Genomic DNA, 27901 nt, shown 5'->3' on the forward strand with positions numbered 1-27901 from the left:
ACGCTCTTCACGGTCAAGAAGAGCCCCTGATAGATATGGGGATTTCGTTTCCCATTAGATATTTTGTTTGAATTGGTTATTTTCTGCGCTAATGTTCGTTTTATTAGTCGGGGAGATTGTGGTGATCGCTATCGTCTCATTTCGGTTTTGTTATTATTGCTTAATTGGTTGATTATCTACTGTAGTTCTGGGTATAAAACCATTGCGTTTCCATTCATTGTTTGTCTTAGTTAATAAAAGCCTTGGATGTAAAGAGGTGTATTTGATTCACAACACGTATACGTTACAGAATTTTGATATAGGCTATATAGATGTATACAGAACTTATTTACAATGTATTACATTTTCGTTAGACCCATTAAAAACGAGAATATCACCCATTAAAAACGAGAATATCACGAGTTATTATGTTTATCAAATTTAACAAAAGCGGATCACCTCTTTGGCTTGATGGATGCATACAATTACATACATAAATTTACTACTTTAAAAAGTGATTGTCACAAGAAGCCAGAAGAGGTTTCAAAATGGTTTCTAACTACTAGCATGGAAAAGTAGAAAATGCATAATGCATATGCTATTCGATATATAGGTGAAGAAATCAAAGTCAAGATTGAAGGTCATAATGACACCATTACCAGACATTTTCAAAACAACAAAGGCAGTATACACGCAACGCTAGCGATTTAACAACGGATATTTCGTATAGTAACACGGATAACATAAGTGTGAAGAAAATCAAGCGGCAACATTAAACACAGAACTACCGGGCAATGCATAGGCCATAAAAGACAGGCAGCACCAAGTGGAAAATAGGCAGCGATAATATGAAATTTGGCAGAATACAGCGATAAAAATGATAAAAGGTTTTGCGACAATAGTCTGTTGAAAGTTGTCCGATTATTTTGCTTACTTTACCTTCATATCAACCTTCAAATTAGTAGTTGGAACTGAATACTGAGGATCTGAAGAGAGACGGAAATAATTTACCAACTAAGCTACCGATATGAAATATTACTAATGGTAAGCTTGTTAGACTATTATTTACACTTCTACAGTTTTTGAAGTCAAAAGTCAAACTAATTACATTCCACACTGTATATGTTGTCATAGAAACTGGCGATGGATACGCCATATCGCAGTAATGAGATATGATTTCGAGAATCGCTTATGTTTTGTGGCGCCACGAGTCGTGCTGCATTATTCGAGAAGCTGGGTCTTGCAAATTCCAAGCCCGTATCGGCTAATGACTAACAAAAGCCTGTGCCGTCTAGAACTTATCTACATCTGTATACTAATTACTGGAATATTTCGTTTTTTACTTCAACTTGCATAGTTCATGGACTATGGATTTCTGTGTTTTCTCTCAATCAACGCGAATTAATCTTTTGTGGCTCTTGGTTGTGGGACATGGCTACCATAGGTCCCAGTTAGCATTTGATCGAATGGTTACACTTCAAAAAAACCTGTGGTTCCTCACTGTCATAGTTGTGTGAATAAATGAATGATTGAATGAAAATACGAACTTTTAGAAATCAAACTCGTAAGTCTAACACACATTCAAAAATAAAATGCATTTGCCGGATTGTATATTTCATGAAAATACTTACGTAAACTAATCACCCACTGACGGCGTAGCTACCCCGCCTGTAAAATATAAGTTCAAAGAATTAACCACTTTGAAGTGAATCATGAAATATTTGTCATTTCAAGATCAAGTTATTGTTGCAGTTTACAGCTCGGGAAAGTTAAACTATCGTGATCGATGCTCCAAAGAACATATCAAAAATAGTCAAGTTCAATGTAGAATAAATCACAGTGTTTAACTTGTGGGAGACTAAACGTGGCGTTTCCAGTAATAATAGTTATGGCAGCAATCCTGGACATAATGAAAGTGAATTAAAGCAAGCTAATATATTACTAAAATGCAATCATGCCAATTCGTCAAAATGGGGGGAAAACGCCACATTGAATCTACAGGCATCGATATTACTCCAGCAGAAGTCAATGTTTATGGTTAATGGCCGTGCAGAAAAATTCTGATCCTACTGGAGTAATATCAAGTACATCTATTACGATGTTTTGTAAACACGAAGCGAATTGTTAGGCCCGTCAAGTCATGCTTTTCCAAATTCCATCGAGGTTTATTTATATTGAAATTTCAAAGCTTTCAGCAGCGACTATGTTTTTGAAATTTCAGAAATCTAAATATCCCTGTAAAATCTCGACCTCATACTATAAATAATCAATCTCAGTACTCGTATCCGATGGCAAGTCGCCTATTATGCAGCAGCAATTTCATGTTATTTTAACGTTGAGTCCTTAATAATAAATTTCATTATTATGAACTTTGTTATTTAGTCTGCTATTTTGATGCCAGGCAACCGCTACTCGTGTACTAACCTAACAATCAGCGACGCAAAAGTTGTGATAACTACGGCGGTCTATGGCTGTATTGTATGCAATACCAGATACGCACATAGCGACTCGACAACGATTCAAACCTGCTGGACTACAATGTCCAGTCACTGATACTACTGAGGTAGAAGTAAATAACCATCTCCAAGAGGGGGGTCAAAACTGCAACTAGTATTAAAAAGAGATTTAAAAAGTATTTCAACAACTATACTAATCTTAGTTCCAGATGACTACGCACAAACCGCCAAAGTTTCGAAATTTACAGGACGCTGTTCGATTGCTAACACGATTCCTCTCGTCTAGTAGAAAGTAATTAAATAAACCACACAATTTTATCCAATTGCAAAAATTCAAAATACTTCAGAATCACGAGTACAAGAGTAGGTGATTGGAAAGCAGAATCACAGAAGAGATCACCTACTTGGAAATTCCTTACTTTTTCGCCACGGCAACTCCAAGCACGATGATAACTAACAAGGCAATGCCTAACAATACACCGAGGACAATCGTGGCGGGTAACAACGAGTCTGGACACTGTGGGGCTGCAACGGTTGCCGCTGAAAAAAAGTGTTTCAGATAACTTACTAAATCGTGAAACATAAACCTAGTCGTTGGTAGTTCCACTTCGCGTTTTGCACGATACCAGTTCGTCCTCGCGATCCAACAAATAGAGCTTACCTGTAGTTGGCTGTGGTGTCGTACAGCTAGTCGGAGTAACTGCGGATACACTTTCTGTTGTCCCCGCCGTAAGGCCAGACACTGGGTAGTTTCCGTACACCGTGATGCTGTAAAAAGTCAATTAGCTACCGTGTGCTACTGTTGACAGATGGCGCACGAAATGATAGCTTCACTCCGAAAATGGTTGCAACCGCTTACCCCCTTTGCGACAGTGCGAAGGCAATATTTTGCCGAGACCCCGAACTCACAGGCCGGGCGTAATTCTGTAGAGTTTTACTGCCCTATTATATCATTGTATCAGACATAGTTGATTACTGCCGCATCGGTAAGTAGAAAGTTACAAAATAATGGCAGTAAAACGCTAGATCTTGAAATTCGATCCCAGCTGCTTTGTCTCAAGAATTCTGGACTTGGGTAACTCAACTTATTTGAAACTAACCGATTCCTGCTCGCGACTCTCACAACTGTGAAGAGCAGATGCAAAATTTCACATCACCATAGCTACGGTTGGAGGCCGATTATGTAATACAAAGCACACATTGGAAACTAATCCCTATTGCTTCATATCGTTGTATAGGTAAAACGTGATCTCAACACACCTGTAACTGCTGGTAGCATCACGATCGGGAATAGTGTAGCTGGTTTCCGTAGTTGTGTACACCGTACAGTATGACCCGCTGCAATCGGTCTGTAAAAATATGATGATTGGGACATGTTCTTGACTGCAATGTGCAAAGAAGGTTTCGTACCCGATCGTAAATGATTACGTAGTTATTGACACATGGCAGAGGTGTTATGGCAATAGCGATACTGTCAGAGTTATCCGAGGATACCACGATATTGGGAGAAGAGGCTGCAAAAGAAATTGAAGTTGAATTTAGCATGGGACATTTTGTTATAAGTTTAAGTCAAATCGCTTATTGCATAATCGTGTGACGTTGTTGGCTGTGGAAACAGTTCCAGAATGAGATGCTGTATTTAAGAATTTTGTTCCAACACGGAATCAGGAATCAGGATTTCGTCAAATTGCACAAGATCAAGGTGCGTAATCCTGAATTTTAGAAAGTTTAGAAAGCAAGGTTTTCGGAATATTGCATGACGATATTACGAAATTCCATAAACGACTCAAATTTCCAACTTACGTTGTTCCCCCGTCCTGCAAACAATTGATCCACTCTGAAGAATTACGTATTCCCGAACGCTGGGGTCAATGTCAACGTCGACTGTGATGTTATAGTCCATACATTGTGACAAGTTGCCAAATGCAGCTGTATTCTGTCCGTATGCCCGATTGACAGTTTCGCTCCCGCGACTAACCGTGTAACCCTGGTTAGAAATCATTCGAGTTAAATTGAACACGTTAGATCACCGGTAGTCTGAAATCATTACCACCGGAGTAACTAGTACAAGCAGACAAAACGTACTTGAGTACTCCGAAAAAGTTGAAGTACCTCTGACTAAGTCTACACATTGACGCCATTAACCCAATCATGTAAAGGTTGCGGTGTTACCAGCACAAGTCAGTTTGAGCACAATGCAGTAACAGTGGAGTCCAAAGTCGAATAGAGTAGTTATTTCCTTGGTCCGTCAACCAACCTCTAGCGCCTTGGTTAACCAACCATTTACTGATCAGGTAAGCAGAGATCAAAACCAAATCTAAACGGCGATATATCATATGATATATACGAGGTGAACGGCGGAGTCAACTCGAACCCATTGCGTTCTGAATGATTTGTCTCCAAAGATCACAACAGTTATGATGATTGTCGTAAACTGACTATTGCGTTGAATAACCAACTGAAGCTTTATTAAAGCAAAGGTAACCAATGTGGCTTTAAGCAACATAGAACACAACTGACAGCAGAACAGAAGAGAATAGAATGACACGGTAACGATAAGGCGACACTGTACTGTACAACGTAACTAATCAGAGAAAAGTAATTATTGCCTAATTGCGGATCACCACATTGATGTCTATTGCAGAATATAGGCTCGCTATACTGCTGTCACATCAATTGACGGCCATCATAAATTCGAGTGTATAATACGAAGTAGCAACTGCGGTTGGGTTTCTATGGATTTTTGATTAAAAAAAACACTCACCGTGATTATACTGGATGTGTCACCCGCGCCAGGGACGCTGTAGGTGAATTCAACACTGTCGCCGTTCATTGAAGTGCATGTCACCTCTGGACGAATAGGGACTGCGACAAAAAATGAATTTCATTGGGACAGTTCATGCGCACATATGCATACTGAATGTTAGACTGCAACCGGCCGGAATTTCAGAAATAAAATTCAAAACTGCTGTCTGATTTTTTGAAAATTATTGAAAGCTACTCATTCCCCACATGCAACTCGCTGAACTAGCTTGTTGTTGCTTTACGTACTCGAAATTATCTCATGATATTCAGCACATCGAATCAAGGGCGCGTCACTAGCGGGAGGCGGGTACAATGTGACCTCCTAGAAAAGTTATTCGCCAAGTTCAGTTGCGAAAAATAGGCTTTTAGTTTTATGCATTCCAATCAATTAATTTTTCGATGCACGTGATGCGAGAAAAAACATTGGAACAATTGGTTTACCCATCAAGCGACCAATTCACAATTCAATACCTGACTTCAATTTCAAAACGATACCAGCAATTGTGATTTAGGTATTTACCATTGAATTGAATGGACATTGGACAAGTACTGCCTTTTGCCGTTGCCAATAGGCTGCTGAATGAGCTATCTTGGGCTCACTGTTATTTGTGCCTGATAGTACTGGAAAGTCAATGTGAAAAGCTCAAACATGGGTTTTCACCATTTATCTATATCTTGGAATCTTGTTGTTATGAGTACTGTGCGCAATTGTCTATGCAGCCCAGCATCACTCTATGCCAGGGGTGGGCAAACTTCTTAGCTCGCGGGCCGCATTCAACATATGAATCCATTAGCGGACCGCACAATATTAAATTGGGAAGATTAGTCAAAGCGCAATATTTTTATTCAATTATATAGGGACCGAAGAATTATGGGAGATGACATCTATCTATGTATGTATTTGAAACAAATCAAACAGTAATTCGATGATAACGTACACGCATCGGTGTATTGCAATTTTGCAGAATTTCTGTGATGTTTAACAACTGAAACCTTTTACAATCAGAGGTGGTCAGTAACGAAGTACTTCTACTTTTTGGAAGTACTCAAGCAGTTTTCCTCTACTTCTGGTACTTACTCAAGTAGATCTGATTTTATCTACTTCCACTTCTACTTAGGAATATTTTGTGATCTACTTACTTTCTTTTCGCTATTTTCAGTTTGTCAGGTAGAAGTAGTTTAATCCCCCAATACGAAAGATGGCCTGAGGAATTTCGGGGCTGTTTTCACGGAGTACCAACATTTAATATTTATAAAAGTCAAGTAAAGCCCAGAAATTTTGTTGCGCTTCGCGCACAGTAGTTATGGAGTGACATATGTGTTTTCACGAAAGTATCAGTAAATATAATTTAGGTACCAGATTGTTTATGGTTCCGCTCAGACCGCATTGTCACCCATATCGAATATTTCATCACAGTATATATAGTCCACCATAACGTTTAATACTACCGTTTTGCAATCTAGCAGTTACCTATCCTATCGTTATATGGCAGCCCATGACGTGTCCTGCTAATCCGGAAAATCCGGCTTTTAGGAACGTTACACCTGTTTTAGCAGATCACCTTTGAAGCTTTATGGACAAAAGATATGAAATGTAATTTCCGCTTTTTAGAAGTGGTATTTGTATTTCACTTTCAATTCCGAGTATGATACTTGGAGTTCAAATTACGTTCAATTCTTTTGTCTGCAGAACATACATGTTGATTGTTTAAGCATAAAAGTAAGTGTAGTAATGCCTCGATTTTCCGAAAATGAAGCTACACTAAATATAAATTCTACGATCCACACTATTTGTTATTATGACCTATACTAAACCGTATCCGATACAACTTCTCCGTATTGCTCTTCGCCTAAACTTGGGGCCTTATAATTTGGGGTAGGGCGCCATGCCATGATATTCTTTAAAACGGGGTCTTCTAGTAAAGAAAGGGTTAGTATCGCATTTTCATATCAATACTATAATTTGCATCCCATGTTGCGAAAGAATGCTTATTCTGTCGAAAATTGATATTTCCTGGGATGCATCAATACGAATCAAGCTCTCTGCACCTTATGCATCGCTCAATTTGCAGCTTTTGACGGTCCATGTGAACGAATTAAGACTGTTTTCAAATCTACTTGCTTACTTGAGTAGATTTAGTGTCAGTTATTTCTACTTCTACTTCAAGTAGTTTTAGGTGGCTTATGAAAGAAGTACTTCTACTCGTACTTGAGTAGACTTTTCGTCGCTTCTATTTGAGTAGCTTTCTTTACTACTTTGACCACCTCTGTTGACAATACGTGGGCCTTGAGATCAGACTACTACGCCCGCAATAAAATAAACATCATAATAAGAATATAACTTATCATTGTCACGGGGAAATAGATTAAGAGAAAGTATTGCCAAGTCGCTGCAAAAATTACATTTCTTGAGGCTTTCGAGGGCCGCAAAAACGGTGTTCTGGGCTGCATGTGGCCCGTAGGCCGTAGTTTGCCCACCCCTGCTCTATGCAATTTCAGTGAAGTGGTGCATTGGTGCGTTGATCAACAAAACACAAAATACAAATTCAATATGGGTTCAAACTTTGATAGGATCTATGTTTGCGCTCACCATTACGATTTACGCTTTACGAATAATATTATATGTTTTTACTTCAAATTTTTGATTTAGAATAATCAATAAGTAAGCATCATAACTAGTAACAAGGGCCAGATTCGGCGCGGGGAATATGAAAGGCTTACCTTTCGTAGTGCAAGAAACCGATCCAGTTTCGACGTCAACGTTCGCAGCAGACGATTTATCAATGGATACTGTCACCAAGTACTCGGTGTACGGGGACAATCCGGAAAATATTGCTCTACTTTCATCAAACGTTTTTCGCACCGTGTTCTCAGCCGTTCCGGTCGGTGTGATGACGAGAGTGTATCCCTAGTGGCGAGGACAGTATGCACAATTGCACATATTTATAGGGAGTGTGCATACCAGGTGATGATAATTGCAGAACAAAATAGTCAATGGGTATTATTCGGTAAGTTACTTCGTGGATTGGTATAAACACTATAATTTCAGTCCAACTGGAAGAGGATTAGCACATAGTTTGTGTTAAGAAACGGATATTTCCCAAAATCGCAAAGCCTGGCCCCAGCATTTGGATAAAAAAATTGAATGTTGGTGGTTTTGGAGGGATATGCGACATGACACAGGATTTGGACTTGAAGATAGCCTACTTATGCATATTCAAGCATCAAAGCCACGACTGAAATTGGCAGCAGGCAGTACAGAGTTACAGACCATTAACTGCACATAATGCAAAGAGAAAACGGACGTTTTAACGTAAACAACTCACATCAGCGGCGGAAGAGTCTAATCCCCCAGGCAATACTGTATAGTTCACGGATATTGTGTCTTCAGTGGTAGACTCGCAGCTTACAATGGGTTGGTAGCACGCTGTTAGAAGGAAATGCTGGTCAGTGTCTTTGAAATCCCGATATTCATAGAAACAGAAACATATAAGTCCCCTGCTTGCGCTAAGTGACTAAGTAAGCTCTCTGCTGCCATCTTTCCAACAAGGCATTTTCGACTTTTCGGGCAGCATAATTATGTTAACGATGCGTCAAGTTGTTTACTTCTCTGATTACTTTTCCAGATGCATTCATAGTTGGAAGAAGTAAAATACTGTTAGTCTAAATATACGAATATGTCGAATCTGACTATATGAAAACACAGCTTACGTTTGGTACTAGTTGTCACGGTGGCTTCGTCAATGAAGACATCGGCACCGGAGATTTTGGTTCCAGTCACAGATACGATGTAATCGGTACCCATCGTCAACCCCGAAAATGAATAGTCTCTCACATCGGAATCTACCACAACGGAACGCACCACCGTGCCATTCGATGAAATCACGATCGTGTAATTCTGAATACAACATTTACGCTGAATTATAGGTCTTCTCAATGACGGGGTGGACGAAGTGCGCGATATGTGTAATTGCTCGTGAATCGGTCATCATTTCCCAATGCGTATAGTCTCGAGCTTGGGCAATGTGCCAGAGACTACCAAAGCCGTCCTCGACCGGGATTATCAACACAATACAATACCTTGCTCACTGCTTAAGTAACCGTAAATTATCGCACCATTAAATATCTTTGCATAGCGTGCCCGTCTACGCGAAAAACTTACATCGACAAGAGTAGAGTTCATGCCGACACCGATGGGAATCGGATAAAACGTCACATTCACGGTATCTTTCGTAGCCACCGTTTCCACGACAAACTGGATGTTATCTGCGAAAAAAGGAATATTGCAGAGATTGCAGATAGTTTAGAAACAGCAAAACGGAGTTATTTGCTATGTTAAGTTACGGTAAAACAAAGATCTGTGTAACTCGGACTTCGATGAGTACAATCATCCCAATAGTCTTTAATTCATTCATGAAATTACATTTTCATATCAACAAATTGACAATGACCTTCTTCGCAACTGGCGTTCCTGATCTGCTCGACCGCGGTTCGTGAAAACCAAAAGCCTTTGCTGGCCACCGGGTTCCCGACATCGGAGAACGCTTGCAGCTGACCGACGTCTGCATCCTGGCCAACGGCGACTGCGATCATGAGGTCAAATTTCGTCCGAGCGGTGTCGATCACCGATTGGTCGGCGGGCTCCCGTCCCATTCCGTCGCTCATCAAGACGAATATTTTAAACGCCGTCTCGTTGCTTACCATCGCGTTAACATATTCAAGTCCGGTGTACGGTCTACTCCGCTCTTGGATTGTCGTGATGTTTTCGACGGCTGCACGTATTTCATCCGCAGAATTTTGTATAACTGCGTTGGACAGTTCAGTACGCGCATCGGTAGAGTATTGGAACACGTCGATCCGTGGTCTATTTTTGAGGGTAGACGGATTCAAAGCATCCACGATTTCCAGAATGTTGTCTTTCATTTCCGAGAATTGACTTTCGGTAACCGAGTCACTTCCGTCGATGAGAAACACGAGGTTGATCGGAATTTCGGTGCATTCCCGATCTTCAAGAATTAATGAAACAACGACTTGAACAGATGTCGTGAAGAATTTTGTCAAATTCGTAAATAAATTATTAAAATCAACATATGCAATCGTTAGCTAGACCCTTCAAGCATTTTGCTAGACTAAACAGTATGTCTTGATATTTTTTCTCACATGGCCCCCTGACATTTTGCGGTGGTTACGTGGTCCTCCATAACCTTGCAATCTGGGTAGTTGAGGCCAAAGAATGAAAGTTAATCACATATTGTCATCTCTGGTCTATAATTTATACCTAAAACTACCTGATGGCGAAAAAATTCAAAAAAAGGACATCTGTTATGCAGGACCATGTAGTTTTATAGATGTAGATTGGATATTTCCTTTTCATGGACCCATAATATATCCATAGACCCCGGTTAATAAACCCCAGACTGGACTGAATTATGTTCAGTGGCCGGATTACAACCTTGAATAAAAAATCGAGTCAGTTATGAGTTTTGCCTATCCTATAAAATCTTTAGAGCGGTTGAAACATATTGAGGAGGCGCTATTGTGATATCTTGCGCTATATTTTAAATGAAATATCATTATCGTAGAGTACAGTCTAATCAGGACTTACAGTCTGTGACACATTCCGCCGTAATCGGGTTCGGACGCAAAACAGCCGTGGAACCGCTTGACAAAAGCGCGGTGATCGCGAAAGAGTATCTCGTGGAATGAAGTAAGCCGTAGAAAGACGCCGTCAAGTCGTCGGCCGATTTCATAAACGTGGCCTGTACCACTCCGTTCAGTGACATATCGACGCGGAAACCCTTGTAAAAGAAGCATGGTTTAATATTTAGCCTATATTGGTACTGTGAATTTCAGGATGCCTGTGATTTTGATCATAATAGAAAATGCGTGAACATCCCCGTATCTGAAGACGTCAGCATTCCCTAATTAATAATTTGAACAAGGATGCTAATACCGATACGTGCATGTTATTTACACTCTTACTGGATACTCACAGTAATATCAGCATAGTTTGCAGGGTCGATGCCGTAGCCAACAGTCAACGAAGAATCGTTACCAGATAGGCAGGCTGCGTTCAGCAAGACCAAATCTGAAAAGGATGGTCGTTTAACACGACACAGAAAATACGGGCACATACTTGCAAATACTGGGTAAGAAGATCTCAGATTTCATAAAGGACAATATGGAATGCTTAAAATGTCTGGTCTTGAAAAGAAATCGTACAAACAGCTAGAAAAACGTAACTTCGTGGGGATAGATTATGTTATGATATTACGAAGCTTGCAGTCACCATTTGTACGACATGTCACAGATCTCGGGTCCACTTCAAATATCGCGTCGTTGGCCTTTACGATGTTAGCGGTGATAACATAATCTCTCGCTGGCCGCAAGCCGGAAAACGTTGCGGTCATCGCAGAACCGACTGCGTTAGTGACTGGATTTTGAGACGTTCCGCTCGGATCTATTGAGATTATGAAATTCTGAAACGGAAAATTGATCATTGAATACTTTTGTCATGCGAAGTAGGGACTATACATGAACAAACGTTTTGAAGAAAAAAAGTACGTAATTATGACATATCTTCATGTGACGTCACATCATACCACAGCAAAATCCAATGTCTGATTATGATCGTATAGCCTATTAGCATAGCAATTGCAATAAGTGAGAATTTGAGAAGACCACCCCCGAAATTGATCGAAAAGCATTGCGTGATTCAATTTCATAAATTTATCGCAGTAAAGAGAAAATCATTAGGGATGGTGTGGGAAGCGAGTGGCGCAGTTGGTTAAGCACCAGCGTCACGACACCAATGGTCGTGGTTCGAATCCCGGTTCGGACTAACTTCTATGAGTCGGAGGTTATATGGGCTCCTCATCGATTGCGGTGACTTGAAAAGCCCAGACACGACAGTGGGTCGAGCTATAATATAAGTCGACGGTAATGGAAGATCCGAATGAAAAAGCCTTGAGGCTGCAAAGACTGCGAGCGCACGAGCAATGAGCGCGAAGAAATGAACTGTGTTATAAAAATGTGATGTCGTGGAGCACAAAGCCCTAATCGGGCTATAAGCACCACTGTTGTATGTTGTATAATAATAATAATAATTAGGGATGGTGTGAACCTATGAAAGGTTCAGGTTCGTGTGAACGCGAACGTGAACCTCATGACGTCACGTGACGTCATATTGCTAATTGAAACCCTGCATTTCAGTGAATTCATAGTCAATATTAATGTACACGATACCTAGCGACGACTCATGCCACATAATGCAACAATGCTGAAGTACATATTGACGTATTAAACGTCGCCAAGTGTATCAACTGAGGCAATCAAATGATATAATAATCCCATAAAATCAATATCTTCCGTCGATTTGCCGACAATTTCCACGAGGATACTTGCAAAGTGAATATAAGCTTACTCCTTAGCGGTATAGGCCTGACCGAACAATGTATTCGGCGTGTGAGTATAGTTACGTTGATAATGAGCAGAGTGTAAAACGGGTTTCTGTACTTGCTACCGATATTACTATAACAAGTTATACATCAGTAGCCAACACCCCAATAGCGCGGATTTGTTTTTGTGATACAATAAACGTATGAAATCGAGATTGACCCCGTACGCCTGCTAGATTTTTTACATCAGACAATGATATCAATTTCATTGATTGGTTGAATAAGCATCATCGCTGACTACCTACAGGTAGTGTATTTCGCTCTTGATGTTGTGAGATTGCGGGTCAAGCTCACAGCAGAGAGTCACTAAATATTCACAAACGGAAAGCTGGATATTTCGAGCAAACTTTCGCAACAAAGCAGGTAAAAATTTTGAGATTGTCAAGGTGCGTGCTCGTTTAGTGTTGATTTTTGTTATGCTGCCAGCTCCATGCATAGAGTGGCCCGCAGTTGAAATGCAATAAAGTTCAGCCAAAGATGTTATAATGAGGTGAAAATTTAAATATATGAAAAAGGTTCACAGTGCAGAACCTACCAAGGTTCGATTCTGAACATGAACCTCTAAATTTCCGAGGTTCACACACAGAACGCGAACGTGAACCTCACGTTCACACCATCCCTAAAAATCACGTTTGTGAAAAAGAGCCTGCTACAATCGGGCATTAGTGAAATCGTAATGTGCCAACTCGAATCCGAAGCTGCACCCCCATTATCGTATTTGCATACAACACCGTTCACATTCAATTACGGCAACATAAAGGCAAATTATTCGTCGATCCCTAGTGGTAAAACACCCTTCCACTAAACAGATCGATGCTGAGTTATTATTTTAAAAAGGCCCCTGTTATTACGCGACAAAAACCAAACGAGTCGACCCGTTAATGCACACAATTAATGTCAATTGATTCTCGGCCGGTGTTCAGTAAACCGGTTTGTTCATCCGATTATAGTATTGAGAAAACACTTACTTGAATGTAGGAGGAGTTGCTGCCAACAGAGGCAGGATCAGTTGAGTAGCTCACGGTAATGGAAGAGTCGGTAGAAGCATCACATTGGACATTTAGATTGACGCGTTCTGATAAAAAAGAAAATACGTTATCCGGATCACAGTGAAAAAATTTCAGCTTAGTCACATAAAATCACTGAGTGATGATAATTTATAATGGTAATAGAAGGTCAGATATTAAATGTTATTCCTCATATTTACGCTTCATTGCATATTTTGAAAAATACTGCACCCGATTTGTTAGCGACTTGACAGTCAACTAGCACTAGATGAAATAGGCTACAAAGTCAAGTTGTAATAATCTGTTGTAAACAAGTTCTAACAACATCGAAATCACCGCGAGCTAGCAGCCCATACCCGCAGTAACACAAGTTACAGATCCTGGAATCACGACAACTTCAGCTCCAGCAGCTTCCCCGATGGTTACACTGATTGTGTATTCGGTGTTGGCAGTCAGACCAGAGAATGATGCTGTGCGTTGCTCAGTGGTTGCCTTTGTCAAGGAAGCAACTTCGGTACCATTTTGGTGTGAGATGATAATTCGGTAATTCTGAAATTGATACAAAACATATCAATAAATTAGAACTGCTGGTATAGCATTCCAACGAGAAATTTAATGACAATTCAGGGCAAAGATGAGTAAATTCTCGAAAATGCCGAAGTACAGAAATATCTTTGATACCGTCTCACCATAGCGTCCTATATGGTGTCGACACAGGCAAATCTCACGCCTCAGTGAAATTGTATCACGTCACAATTTCCGTTTGGCTACAGGCAATTTGGCGGTCATTTTTGACGGCTTGCCGAGCATTAAATTTGGTAAAACGGGTATCAATCGAAAGCTGACTCTGCACTGATTACGAAAATATAAATTTTATTCCGCTCTTGGCTCTGGAACTCCCACAATCAGCCTCGAATTTTTCATTGTTATGGAGATTGGCATTGGGACGCAACAATGCTGAACAATGCTGTATGGCTCTTTTTCTCTTGAGCTACTCTCTCGTTTCGCCAGACCGCATTGTTGCGTCCCAATACCAATCTCCATAACAATGAAAAAATCGAGGCTGATTTTGGGAGTTCCAGGGCCACTAAATTGGCTTAGGAAAATTTCCCTGGTAACGAATTTTAAATAAGATATACCTATTTATGTCAGGGATTATGTGGCACAGGTGTCTACATTTTGTCAGCGTACAAGAAAACCGCAATTTCAAGAAATGTTCCCTTGTGACATGTGCTTCAACATATACAAATATAACGTAGAGTACTCACACAACCGGACTGCACATAAAGGACTCACTCATTATGACTCATTCACATAATGATACGAACAATCAAATTCAATACGGCAACTTGCACATGAGCAAATATACAAAAGAATTGCAATACAAGTAGACAGCCATTATGAATTCGATCAACTTACCTCGATGAGCGTGGCATCAGTGGCTAGGGCTGCGGGGACGGTGTCATAGTTAACAGACAAAGCCGTATCACTGAGGGTGGGTAGACAGGTCACTGTCACTTGGATTCGAGCTGAGATATAATAGCAAAGATGAGATCGCTATTAAAACTGCCTTAGCTTCTGAGATCCTAATGCTATCGAGATAGAGTCGAGAAATGGTCAGAATTACTTCCACGGAATATGGAAAGTGAAAATGTTAAACCTTATCAACCCCATACAACTCTTACTATTTTGAGCAGTATATTTTACAAGTGTACAACTTTTGGAATTTGTTGACGCGTCTTCCTTACTAGAACAGGTTGACGGAAAAAGCAACACGAGGCAATATTCACACTCTTTTTTATAGCAACAAACAGAAAGTATTATCAGGTTGTTAGGACACTTTAATTATAAAATGAAATATGGAAACTAATAATTAGTTTGACTCCGAAAAGGATTAAAGTGGAAGGGTAGTATAGTAAAGAAATAAACCTGCTTGAACTTGTACTCAATGTACACTGCACTGCAGTGCCAATTACGTGGGCGTAAATATATGTGTATTCATCAGATTTCCACCATAGCGCGGGGTGTAATTAAGGTGAACGGCACTCCAGGTACAAATTGCGTTTTAAAACCCCGTCCCAACGGTTAAAATGAGTCAAAGACACCACTCCTTATAGAGATATATCCCATGTGTGTAGTGGGCGCTGTATTTGTGTTCCACTCCAAATCTCAAAAGCTGGTACACGCAAACATAACCCAATACATCCCTGGGATATATCTCCGTAATGATTAGTGTGTTTAACTCCTGTTCCCGCTTTGAAAGGGGTGTGAAAGCATAGTTTGGTACTTGATTTGTTCCCCATGCTATGGTGAAAATCTGAGGAATACACAATATTTCTCCACCCATGATACAGTGTATTACAAGTAGAAATAATTTATTCAAGTATACCCACAAAAGCGGATATAAACTATCTAGCTCTGATACCAAGCCGCCCTATATCAGCTATATCTAATGCAAATGAATTGCCAATCACATCAAAACATGTTTTCACCGAGGATGAATCCGGACAATCTCAATACTTTACTCACCTTTGGTAGCACAAGTTACCGAAGTTGGCTCCAACGCAAAGTAACGGTTAGGCACTTTCGTCCCAGTAACAGCTATATTGTAATTCGTGTTTGGCGATAGTCCAGTGAATGTAGAGGTCAGTTGGTCAAGATTTCTAACCAATCTGTTGTCTGCTGTTCCAGTTGGCGATATTGACACAATCAAATCCTGGAGTAAAGTTTTTTCAAGTAAAATAACGAGGTACAGTATTCATGTAAAATAGATGGAATTCGGTGTTTCCGTTGAGTATTTCAGATCAATTCTAATTTTGCTTTGATGAAAATCATCAAAATAAAGGGCTAAAAGAAACTTCCTTACCAAAATACACCCATATTGTAACATGGGGAAATATTTCAAGATATTAGCCGGCACTAAACCGCGCAAATCTTCACCTGGATGCGGATTGGCGGACCACACAATAGTATATGTGCCAGTGTTTCAGAAAGCAATTAAACTCACTTGAAGATAGTATGAGACGTCTCTGGTGACGGGATATATTCTGTACGAGTAACTCACGGTTACAGAGGTATCGTTCGACAATCCGCACGTCGCATTGAAGATCACACAGTCTGTTTGCGCAAAACATAGGAAATTATTAGGAACCCATACAACAAGCTTGTTTCCTTATCATTGAGATTAGGGTTGCATTTGAAACAGAAATCAATTTAAACCAGACATGTTTGAAACAAGGTCCTTGTTTAAAACATGCTTTTTATTGTTTTTTTTAAGGCCATGACGTCACGAATATTCAATTTTGACGTTATAGTGGATTGACATCGACAATTTAAAATATAGGGTAAATACAGCTCCTTCGACGAAATATCCAGGTACTATTATAGCTGTTGAACCGAATATTTTGAGGGTTTCAGCCACCCCATATCGTATACGTCGGCTATATCGGAATGTAATCGTTCGCAGACTCATACAACATGTTTTTGGAAAGTATTTACACAATTATATCATAATTATACAACTTAAAACAACACAATCTTTTTTAAAAAGGCCTTTGTTTAAGACATGTTTTAACGCAAAATGTTTTAAACAACCAATTGTTTTAAATACAACCCTAATTGAGATATCAATGAGGATTCCTGCATTACATCAGGCATGAACGCATTCAGAATTGATCGTGAGATAGGGCCTACGGCAGTTATAAAAATATATGCGTAATCGAGATCATGTAGCAAGGCAGACTCGAACATCAACACTCGTTAGATGCTATCGACCAATCGAGACTAATGTGCAATTCCTGATAAAGTGAACATCTACTATGTTGGGAATATGCTTGAGAGTAGATGTCAAAAATCGATATTTTTGGTCGGGACTAATCCAAATAAAACATATCCCTCACCTTCGTGAATCTGATTCAAGATCGCTTGCGCGATGCTAGAAAGCGAAGAAGCGTTGTTGACAAACGCAGGGACGCTATTGTAAGTCAAGTCGTCGATCACTTCTTGCTTGGAATCCTCTGCGTCTCTATTCTGGAACAGCACCATGCTCGCAAAATTTGATCTTGCCGTGTTAACAATACTCAGATCCCTGGGCTCGATCGAGTTTGCGTCGGTAATTGTCACCAAGACTCGGTAAGATCCATCGCTGGTTTGTACAGGCACGTTGTCCATAACAAATTGAAGCGCGTTGTAAGGCCTCGTACCGGATCGGAATTGCCCGCTCACGACGGCAAGAGATTGGTTTCGAATCTCGTTTGACGAATCGCTAACGTACAGTCCAGACAACTCCGTTCGGAACGTGGAAGAATACTGAACCATGTCGACGCGTAGATCATTGTCCCTTTCCCGCGGTTTGAACGCGTCGATAACAGTCAGCATCCATTCGATAAATTCTTCGTATTCGTCCATCTCGATAGAGTCGCTTCCGTCGATCAAGAATGTCAGGCCGAGTGTCTTCTCACCGCATGTTGGAATCACTGCAAATTAAGTGGTTTATCACTTAGTCCGAGGTTGGGGGAAATTGAAATGAAGAGGAGTATTTGAGTGCATTTCGCTAATCGCGAGGAAACAGTGGAATATAGTCCGATTCTATACGATTAATACAAAAAGTGAACACAGCTTAAAGCACGCATTATCATTATGCCGTTGATACATCTTACAACCACAACATACGATATAATGCTTGTGGGCGATTCCATATGATAATCTCCATGACGAATCATCTCTGTCCAGTGTTTATGACATTCTGCATCATCAATTTCAAGTCAGTGAAGCACAGCGAAAACTAATCATACTTATAGTTACAAGCGCTGTGCTAGAAGAAAAAGAATACCACACCACATATGGTTTCATGTACTCGTATCCATTCAACACATTAAAGTTCATAAAGCGTAAGAGACGCACATCGCGGTAATTTGAAGCACTGGTCCTGCGTGTTGCATAAATAGTTCAGCTCATTACCTTTTATCGAATTGGCCGTTTTTTACATCTTGCAGCATTCACTATGACATTATTTGAAATGTTTACCTCTTGTGGGACAAGTTGCGGACCCGTTGATTATCACGAAATTACTCTGGTTAGCCACGGCAGCAATGTTAACTGAGTATGAAGTGTTGGGGTTCAGTCCAGTAAACATCACCAAAGCTTCGTCTCCGTTTGCTTTCGTGACCTGACTAATCGCAGCATCCGACGGCGAAATTTCGATATAAAAGTCCTAAAATTGAAATTGAAATTAAATAAATGCACTAATCGTCAGATATCGGCTATTTTCTGCCGAAAATGAATCCGAAGCGTATATCTTCACAGTTGTGTCCAAGCTATCTACACCGCGTACAGTTGGCAATCAATCGACCGTAACGCAGTGTCTTGCGCCATTTGATTGATCGAAAGACGGTCGCCAAGCCATTTGACACCTCCTATATCTTTTCAATTTAGCGCAAGCCAATGAAATAGACCATTATAAATTCATGTAGAGAGGCAATTTCATACTTTGATATAATCAACTTGGCCGCTTGGTTTGCCGGAGTAGCTGACGGCAAGAAAATCATCAGTCGAATTCACACAGCTTGCTTCCAGCTCAATTCTACCTGAAATAGGAAAGGCGTTGCTGAAATTCGACACTTACCCAGTTCCTATTGAACAAGAAGCACATAGGCCTATCGCATTATGACCAGCAAACGCAGCCAGAATCCTCTACACTGCAAAGGTGTGTCGCTATATATGTAAAGTCATAAATGTGCTGGACCGACTGAATCAAACCAGTGGAAATATAAACCATCCGCCTATGCCATGGTTGATACAATAAAGTAAGAAAATAGGAATGCAAACTTTGTGAAGCGCCCGGAGAAAACATAGAAATTTAATCAAATATTAGCGAGTATGCATAAAGGTAAAATATGCAATTACCAGACAACAATATATTCTCTACTGTAGTGCGCAACACAGTAGAAAAATAGAGCCGCTACTAAATTAGTGAGTCAAATGAAAAAATCGTTTAACTTTTGTAAGATCTCAGAGTTGCGTTGATTTTGCAGCAATTACTTGGGTTTCGTCTTGAGTGAGGTAGTGGAATCTCGATAAGAATTGGGAATGTGGCATGGTTGATATATCACCTTACCGTCAGATATTCGAATTTCATGTATGTCAACCTACCTTTAGTGGGACAGCTGATAGCATTCGGTACATGTAATATGTATTTTCTGGCAGCTGGATCAGCGATAGTAATAGTGTAAGAAGTGAATGGATCCAGTCCTGTAAATTCCAATGTCCCATTACGAAGTTGATTCGTAACGATACTGGTCCCTGTTCCTGTGGGCGTGATGGAAGCTTGATATGTCTGAATGCAAAATAGCAGGTGAATGGGTCTTTGGTGAAAATATCTTCTGAGTGCATTGAAGGAATACATTACTAATCAGTAAAGCGATTTTTTTTGAAATGTCAAAATAAGTCAAACAAATGTCAAAATTGTTTACAATTTCAAAACATTTTGTCAACCTGCATTTCGTTTGTATCGTAGATGTTAGCAACTGTAGGTGAACGTATCATGTTACATTTGGCATTTACAGCCTGTAGCTTACTTTATACGCCGGCCGTTGTAGACGGCCCGTTGTCTGATCATTGTGAATCATAAACGGTCAAATGCAGCAAATGGGTTGACATGGTGTTATTGCTCAACGTACCGTAATATCCTAACTGAAGCAAGACTGCGTGGGCATTGGTTCTTATATCAAGGAGCGCATGATGAAAAACTGTGACGTAGACAGCATTATCAGAATGAAGCAACACGCAGTGTACGCACGCACAACCTCAGTGTTGCCAGCCAACAACTGCTGCTGTTGAACGTTATTTCTCCATTCTTGGCAAGCTGTTTACGAAGGCCAGACACTTTCTACCCGAGAATATAGGAAAGTATCTTTCGTTGTAGTACAACAAATTTTAGTTATTTCTACCATAATGCGCGATGTAACTACTGGAATTCTTCATAGGTCCAGATTTCGTTAAAAGAAAGTTTTTTCACGGAAAAATTTGTCCGCTTTCAAGTCAAAAAAGTGTTGTCAGGCCAAACCACTTCGTACGGACAGACAGTTCTAACCGGAAATGAAGATAACTAGTACAATTCTAGCATTCGCGCGAAAACATTCAACTTACATACATACCTGAGGACAAAATTTTGTCATATCTAAGTTTTTTAAGGTAAAAAAATGTCAAAATTATGATTTTTAGGTCAAAATATTCTGTTTGTAGGTCACTAAAAAGCACTCTACTAATCGGTCATTATTTATACCAGGTCTGTAACGTTTTTGCTCTGCGCAGCGGTTTCAAAATGAAATTGTTTTGCTGACCGATCCTCAAAATATTCAAATGCTCACAATTGAACATTTATTGGCGCTCCATACACTATATAAGGTTTTTGAAGGGTGTCCAATGTATTAGTAACAAACGCGAGCCGATTAAATAGATGGATGAACGTGATTTTTTAGATTTACTCCGTGATCTTGACCACTATAATTCTGAACCGTGACTAAACTTGCTAAAAGTATACCGACTTTTCGCTGATCAGTAACGACCCCCTCGCGTACCCGCACTGGTTATGTGATCACTGATTTCGACCGTTGGTCCCAATCCACAGATCAGTAGGTAATGGGCCGACCCGAGCCACTGCTAAATTTGTGTGAAAACACCTTAGTTCCATCGCCATCGTTTGATATCCCAAAATCAACAGCCTGCTGACGGTCAAGAGTCAAAGCCAACCAACAGTCTTGCTCAAGGGTATATGTCAGCCCCTAATGTGGGAATACACCGCCTATTTGAGGAAATTCGGAGATATTCAGGCACAAATGTGGCAATATTGGCTATTCTGTGAGATGTCACCAGGGTTGTAGAGACTCGAGTTCGACTAGAGTCGCAATTATATTTTTACTTACACAAACGGGTGGCGAGTAGGGCTGGGCATAATGATTCGAGTACTCGAATCTGAATCGAGTATTAATTTTAATGATTCGAGTCGAGTAGTAAAATACGACTTTTTCGAGTACTGAAATTATAGCCTTCTCGTCATTGAAAGTTCATATATCAACGAGAATTATAGTTTCGATACTAATTTCCACTGTTCCAGCCTCAAAACCTTCATTGGCGTATCGTAGCATACAAAATATGTAGTACAAAGCTACGAAGGGTACTGTACAAAGCACATTTCCGAAGTCATGATCATCCCACAACATTGTCACCAAGTGGAATGAGATCGGTATGGTCGGAAAAACACCCAAGTATCATTTATGAGATGGATAACAAGCATTATATTCATGATGGTAGCATAAACGGCAAATATTTGAACTGTGACGATTTACATTCCGTTATGACGTCATAACGGGTGATACTCGATTACTCGACTCGACTCGACTCGAAGCATATTACCTGATTCAGAATCGAATCACTCAGGTACTCGATTTTGCCCAGCCCTAGTGGCGAGATAGCATAGTGGTATAAGTATAATCCACACTCCACAGCTACAGCAAACAGCAATGGGTCAGTTAGAGGTCTCCAGTATTCCTACCTAAGTATTGGAGGTTTATCTAGGCTCCATCTCATCTGCGTAAGCGATGTCTTACAAAAAGCCTAGAAGTCAGCCGTGTCACTATAGTCGGCAGATACGGAACCAAAAATTGAGGAATATCGGCCAGGTGTAAGTAATTGACCATTGTAGTCAACAGGCACCGTGAATAACACAAACAACTTACACAAAAGGTTAATAATAAGAATAAAAATGAATTCTATCAGAAGGTAATCATAGTAGGATAACTCACCGAAAGCATAGGAGATACAGTGCTGAAGTCCTCGCCTCCATATACACAAACGCTGAGGTCCAAAGAAACGCTGGAATCCGTCGCAGTCGAGCACTTGGCATCCACGCCAACACAAACTGGCGGAAACAGAATTTTTGTATGTAGGAAATATTGCTCATATTATGAAATTCTCAAGTGTGCCTGTATTTACAAGTTGTAATACTCTACATGTCATAGAGCTTACGCTGCTGGGATAAGCATAAGGCCTGGCTCAAACGACAAATGCATTCAAAAGGGCATCTTTTGATGTTGAAATAACCGCGCTAAGGATTATTATTTGTTAACAATGCAATGCACTCGAACTTTTCAGGAATATAACTGCTGCTTATTGGCACGAACGTAACTGTTGGGGTTGCGTATTCCACTAATTACCAATTGTTTGAAATTCGATCATTCGCACCATGCAGGTCGTCAGTACCTGTACGAGGTGCGTCGACGACCGATTCAAATTGGCACACCGTTCGTGTTCAGGCGTTCGCCCTAATAAACTAAATCTGGGTTAGGTAATAGTGAGAATGCGCATTTTGCTTCCTTAATACACAAATTTTGATGTTGCGTATAAATATTTCAGCTACGCTGCAGTGCGCGAGTGAGATACCGTGTCTCATGCAATCACAGATATGAATTCCTCTAAGCGTGAATGTGGCGCGAGTCCGCATGTCCGAATTCGGTTGTATATGCTACGCAACTATGCTGAATTAGAGTAATTTTCGGCGAACTTTAACATTTCGTTAATTCGCGTCATCCAGCGCGAGTGAATAAATCAAATATGTAATTACAAATTACAATGTCTGGTATCATGATGTAGTACTCTACTGACGAACGCCTATTGATAAAGGTGCGATACTGCTATAATACCCGTCAACTACTTTCCGTTTGGTTTACTCCAGCAGCTTTTGTCTATCAGCTGATGAACTCTTCGTAAATATACTCAGAGCATGTGCAATTGTGCATGTGCACTGCACATTGTGCAGGTACACTCGAATATAATATCCTCATCATTAGGGCAATTATTTTTTTTCCTATAAACGGAAGGTTTTGACGTTTTTTGACATTGAAAACCTTGATTTTGAAAAAAGAGTCCTCGAGTATTTAAATTAGGCATTGCCAAACAATATTCATAATGTTAGAAGTCTTATAATTGTAGTACTTTTCCACATCTTTGGTTGGTATTATCTGTCCGCAAGAATAGAGAAAAGCGTTCAATAGCTAGCAGCAGTTGTTTGCTGGCAGCATTGAAGTTCAGTACATACTGCTAGATTGCTAGTAACACACCTGTTGCGTCATACTGGCATTGTTGTCTACATCGCACTTTTAGAACACAAACCAAATCTGAGTTTTGTTAACATCTCGCGATTCACCCATGTTGTGTTTGTTGGTGAGATGAATAAAGCATACTGATTGACTGACTGACATACGTTGAGAACCACTGTGCTGTAAGAACCAATGTCGTCAAGTTTCAAATTCAGTTGGAGATATCGGTGTGAGCCTGTAAAAACTTGAGACCTACTAAAATTTCGCTGGTTTAGAGGTGTGTTGATCATCACGACATGCCAACTTATTTGTTTCATGCGATGGCTTATGATTCACAATTATGACAATGGGTCATCCTCATTCCCCAACAGTACGCCTATGAAGTAGTCTTGAAGGTGCAAAATGTAAAATGATATTGATAAGTGCAGCCTTTACGACACCAACGAAATGCAGTTTGCAAAAAAATTGACTTTGTAAACAATTTTGACAATTTTTTGACCTAACGCTGCAATTTTGACAAAAATTTGACGTTTTTGACGTTTCAAGAATAATCGCCCTACTCATTTTCCATTGTCCATATCGATAGAACGGATTTCCATTGATGATTTTAAAGTTGAAGTATTAATTTGACAAATACTGGGGAGCGACTAAGACATTTCTTATATGAAGCGAATGAAAACCATTTGATTTTCAATGTTAGTTTTTTTCAGTAAGATGAAAAAATAAATATATACCCTATACCGGATAAAAAGACATTCCCTATGGTTTATGCACTGCCCAGCATTAAGGCGCAATACTAACGCAGGCATAAATGAGAGCGTATTACACAACGTACAATGTTAGGAGAAACCCGCTATTATGAAGGCAGAACCATAGTAACTAAACTAAACTAAAGCCTATAGTACATTTATAATAATATCACTGATCTAGCAATAGGAATGGTCAAGCCATCCATAACACGGTATAACAACTCGGTGCCGGCGAACCTGGCCTAGAAAACGATCCATTACCCGGGTATAGGCTACTATTTATTGTGACAATATCATAAGACAGCGTAATGCTTCGCGACCCCAATTAGGGTCGAGAGCCACGGTTTGAGAAGCCTTGTACTAATGGATAGTTATCCTTCTGATGGCGGTGGACGTTTGCAATAGTCGATTCAAAACACTTGGATAAACGTCGAAAAGCAATGGTAGCCTATTAGATCCGTCAGTTCATCGAGGTAAAATGTTTGGTGAGTGAAATTATCTCCGCCAGACTGTCGGTGTCGGTGTACTGTACAAGCCTACCTATGAGGAACTTCTCGTGTGTAGTCTACAGCGCTACATGACTTCAATATACAATTGAATATTATATTCATATTGAAATAAACCCAAATATTTTCGGCTGACACTCGTCAGGGATAATCTTCAGCAACTAGTAAGGAATTGGAAAGAACATTGTATATCAACATTCAACAATCATTTCAATATGAATATATTATTTAATTGTATATTGAAGTTCTGTAGCTCTAATAATGAATATAATAGTATTCAAGCCTACATATACGAATCATTGTGATTGTTTGTAATTCCCTAAGTTTATTTGATAGACGGCAGTGCATAAGTCACGGACTTTTAGCCCCGAATACTGGGAAACTGTCGAGCGGGTCATGGAATTAATCCTACCAATACTTTCACGATATTATCATAAAATATGTCCAATATATCTTAACATTTTCGTGCTTCACAGTATTTGCCGCCTCTTCATTAGACGAGGGGCGGGATGATCTGTTGGACAATAAATACGCTTTCGTACAGACAGGGAAGTGAATGCGTCCGGTCATATTTAAAGATACGGCTCGGCTAGGTTGCAAGTATTCTTAAGCTCTGGGGCGTGAATGTCAAAAGCTCAAAAAAGTCCATCCGAGTTCATGCGTTAACGCCTCCAGTTGGTACACTTATCCAAGCTCTTACCTGGTTTGACTGCATCCGTGATGTTTCCTGTAATGTTATCCAAGGTGAGAAAATCGTCTATCGTGAAGGGTCCCACTCCTTTCGTCAAATCATTCAGCAAATCAGCCCAGTCGATGTCTTTTCCAACTCCGACGCCTGCCATAAGATCGAAATAACCTTTAGCGATCTCTACCGCAGTTGTATTGCGATTGTCGTTTTCTCTCCCGTCAGTCATCGTGATCAAAACTTTATACGCTGCTTCGCGAAGATTGAGACGGTCTGTAACGTAGCTAAGACCGCCGTAAGTCTTCGTTCCTTCTTTCATTTGATTGATACCGATAACGTTTGCTCTGATTTCATCCGATGAAGCTAGCACGACTTCCGAATTGAGCTCTGTTACGAATCTTTCAGAATACTGAACCACTGTGACTTGCATTTTATTCTCAGTGGATCTTTCTGCTGGTTTGAATTGATTTACAGCGGTTAATATCCATTCTTTTACTCGAACAAAGTCGGCTTCACTAATTGAGTCGCTTCCGTCGATCAGAAATGTGAGATCGAGGGCGACATTTCTCGCGGCGCAGGCGTCATCTGAAAAGCGAAAAGGGGGCTGTGTAATAGCAGAAAATCGCAGTGGTTTCCGGGCGCATTCCCACCTATTTACACCGGCTTTTGAGTATGTTTGCGCATGTTTGCGTATGCCCGAATGTGTGGTATGCAGATATTTCGAAGCTTGTAGATAGCATACGTTTGTACGCTGCGATTGCAGCAATGTGCTTGCAAGACGACCGCAACAAGAGATTAGTAATCGCGGCGATTTTGTAGGCAGGATGTTCTTTTACAGCTGTGTTACCTAACCTTTGAAGGTATTTTTGATGAACCCCTTAAAGACTGTGGAACAGTTGTTTGTTCTCAACCTTTTCTTGCATCATTTACCATTTTCGTTAACGCGGTTAGTAAATTTACCCCATGCAGGTATTAGAATGAGCAATAAAACGAAATATAGTTCAATTTCAAAGTGTGACGGGGTGACCCCTTGGTCATTGGTTATTATTAGCGGTCTGGAAATTGTATTTTTTTGTCGTCATTGATTAGATAATCCGATTCGTTTGGATTCACGTGGTTTTGGGCAAGGGGTCGTTTTGGAGTGCGAGTGCATGTGTACTGGGTATGTGTAATAAGTTTTGATTGAATTTAAACCCGGCTGAATTTGATGGCTTGCTGGTAACGGGTCACCGGCGATAAAGACTCCGAAACAAAATACCAAGACCACGCATGTTAAGTAACGCACGCCTGATCACAAACTTTACAAAAGAAAAATGTTACGCATAACGTTAACCCCTTGCTTACCGGGGACCACTGACCATCTTTGCGAATCAGGCGACGGATTCGTGGGCCCAGGTTATGCTTCCGTTGTAACAAATGGATTCTAATTTGTAACGTGGCAATGGTCTGCCTTTATAGTATGTGTTAGCGCGTAAGGATTACGAATTTGCTAATGGTATAGAATTCGGAATGCTTACGCGAAAACACAAATTAATGCAGATTGATTTCAACAGCATACTGCTTGCAAGAAAATTGATCACGGGAGAGTGATAGGGTACGCTAAAATGATTCGACAAGTGTCTCTCGTGTATAGTAAATACAGTAGATACATTAGATAGTAAAAAATTGTTTGCAGTTACGAAAGTAAATTAACAGTGTATAGCTCCTCAAAAATTCCAATTATATCCAACAACCAAATTTGGTGACAAATGGGACTGTATCAGCAACTTTTGGTACGAAAATTTGGTAGAAAAATTTTTAATCATTACCTCCGATTAATATGAAAATGAGTTCTTCATATCGCAATTTGCCAAAGCAATTTTCCTCATTTTAGTATTACGAGTTGACGTAACTTGGTAACTGATTCGTTGCGAAATGCGAGGTAAAATTTAAAATATTCAAAATACAACACAATCAAAATAAATCCACGAATACTTGATATAATTATGATCTAATGAACATGGACACTCAAGTACTTACCAGAGAGCGGGCAGTCAGCACCAATAAGCACGATAGACGTGCAAATAAGCACAAGATTTTTCAGCATACTTATCGGCGATACTCGGTCTAATTTCGTACGCTGACCAAAATGATTGAGAATATCTGCAAATACGTACGTAGGGT

General features: G+C 40.1%; 1 protein-coding gene across 2 annotated transcripts; it reads right to left on the reverse strand.

The window, feature by feature from the left end:
* Positions 1–380: 380 nt before the first annotated feature.
* Positions 381–27901, reverse strand: LOC145453167 (uncharacterized). Of its 2 annotated transcripts, none has more exons than XM_080331146.1 (28): positions 27758–27901; positions 25754–26323; positions 22506–22621; positions 19851–20038; positions 19192–19285; positions 18730–18916; positions 17604–18179; positions 16712–16821; positions 16234–16420; positions 15124–15233; positions 14061–14253; positions 13666–13772; positions 11530–11719; positions 11234–11328; positions 10846–11038; positions 9692–10246; positions 9403–9506; positions 8952–9138; positions 8567–8667; positions 7962–8148; positions 5200–5300; positions 4239–4422; positions 3846–3949; positions 3696–3784; positions 3097–3203; positions 2855–2975; positions 1611–1647; positions 381–965 (listed from the first exon to the last, which is right to left on the reverse strand). In XM_080331146.1, exons 1-27 carry the CDS (start codon positions 27822–27824, stop codon positions 1620–1622), a joined length of 4851 nt encoding a protein of 1616 aa, XP_080187272.1. In that variant the 5' UTR covers positions 27825–27901; the 3' UTR covers positions 381–965; positions 1611–1619. The 2 variants fall into 2 exon arrangements, with proteins under 2 accessions (XP_080187272.1, XP_080187273.1); XM_080331147.1 differs by having other exon boundaries at positions 2840–2975.

This window comes from Botryllus schlosseri, chromosome 13 (genome assembly GCF_051294905.1).
Source record: "Botryllus schlosseri isolate E-star chromosome 13, Bs_hap1, whole genome shotgun sequence".
NCBI lineage: Eukaryota > Metazoa > Chordata > Ascidiacea > Stolidobranchia > Styelidae > Botryllus > Botryllus schlosseri.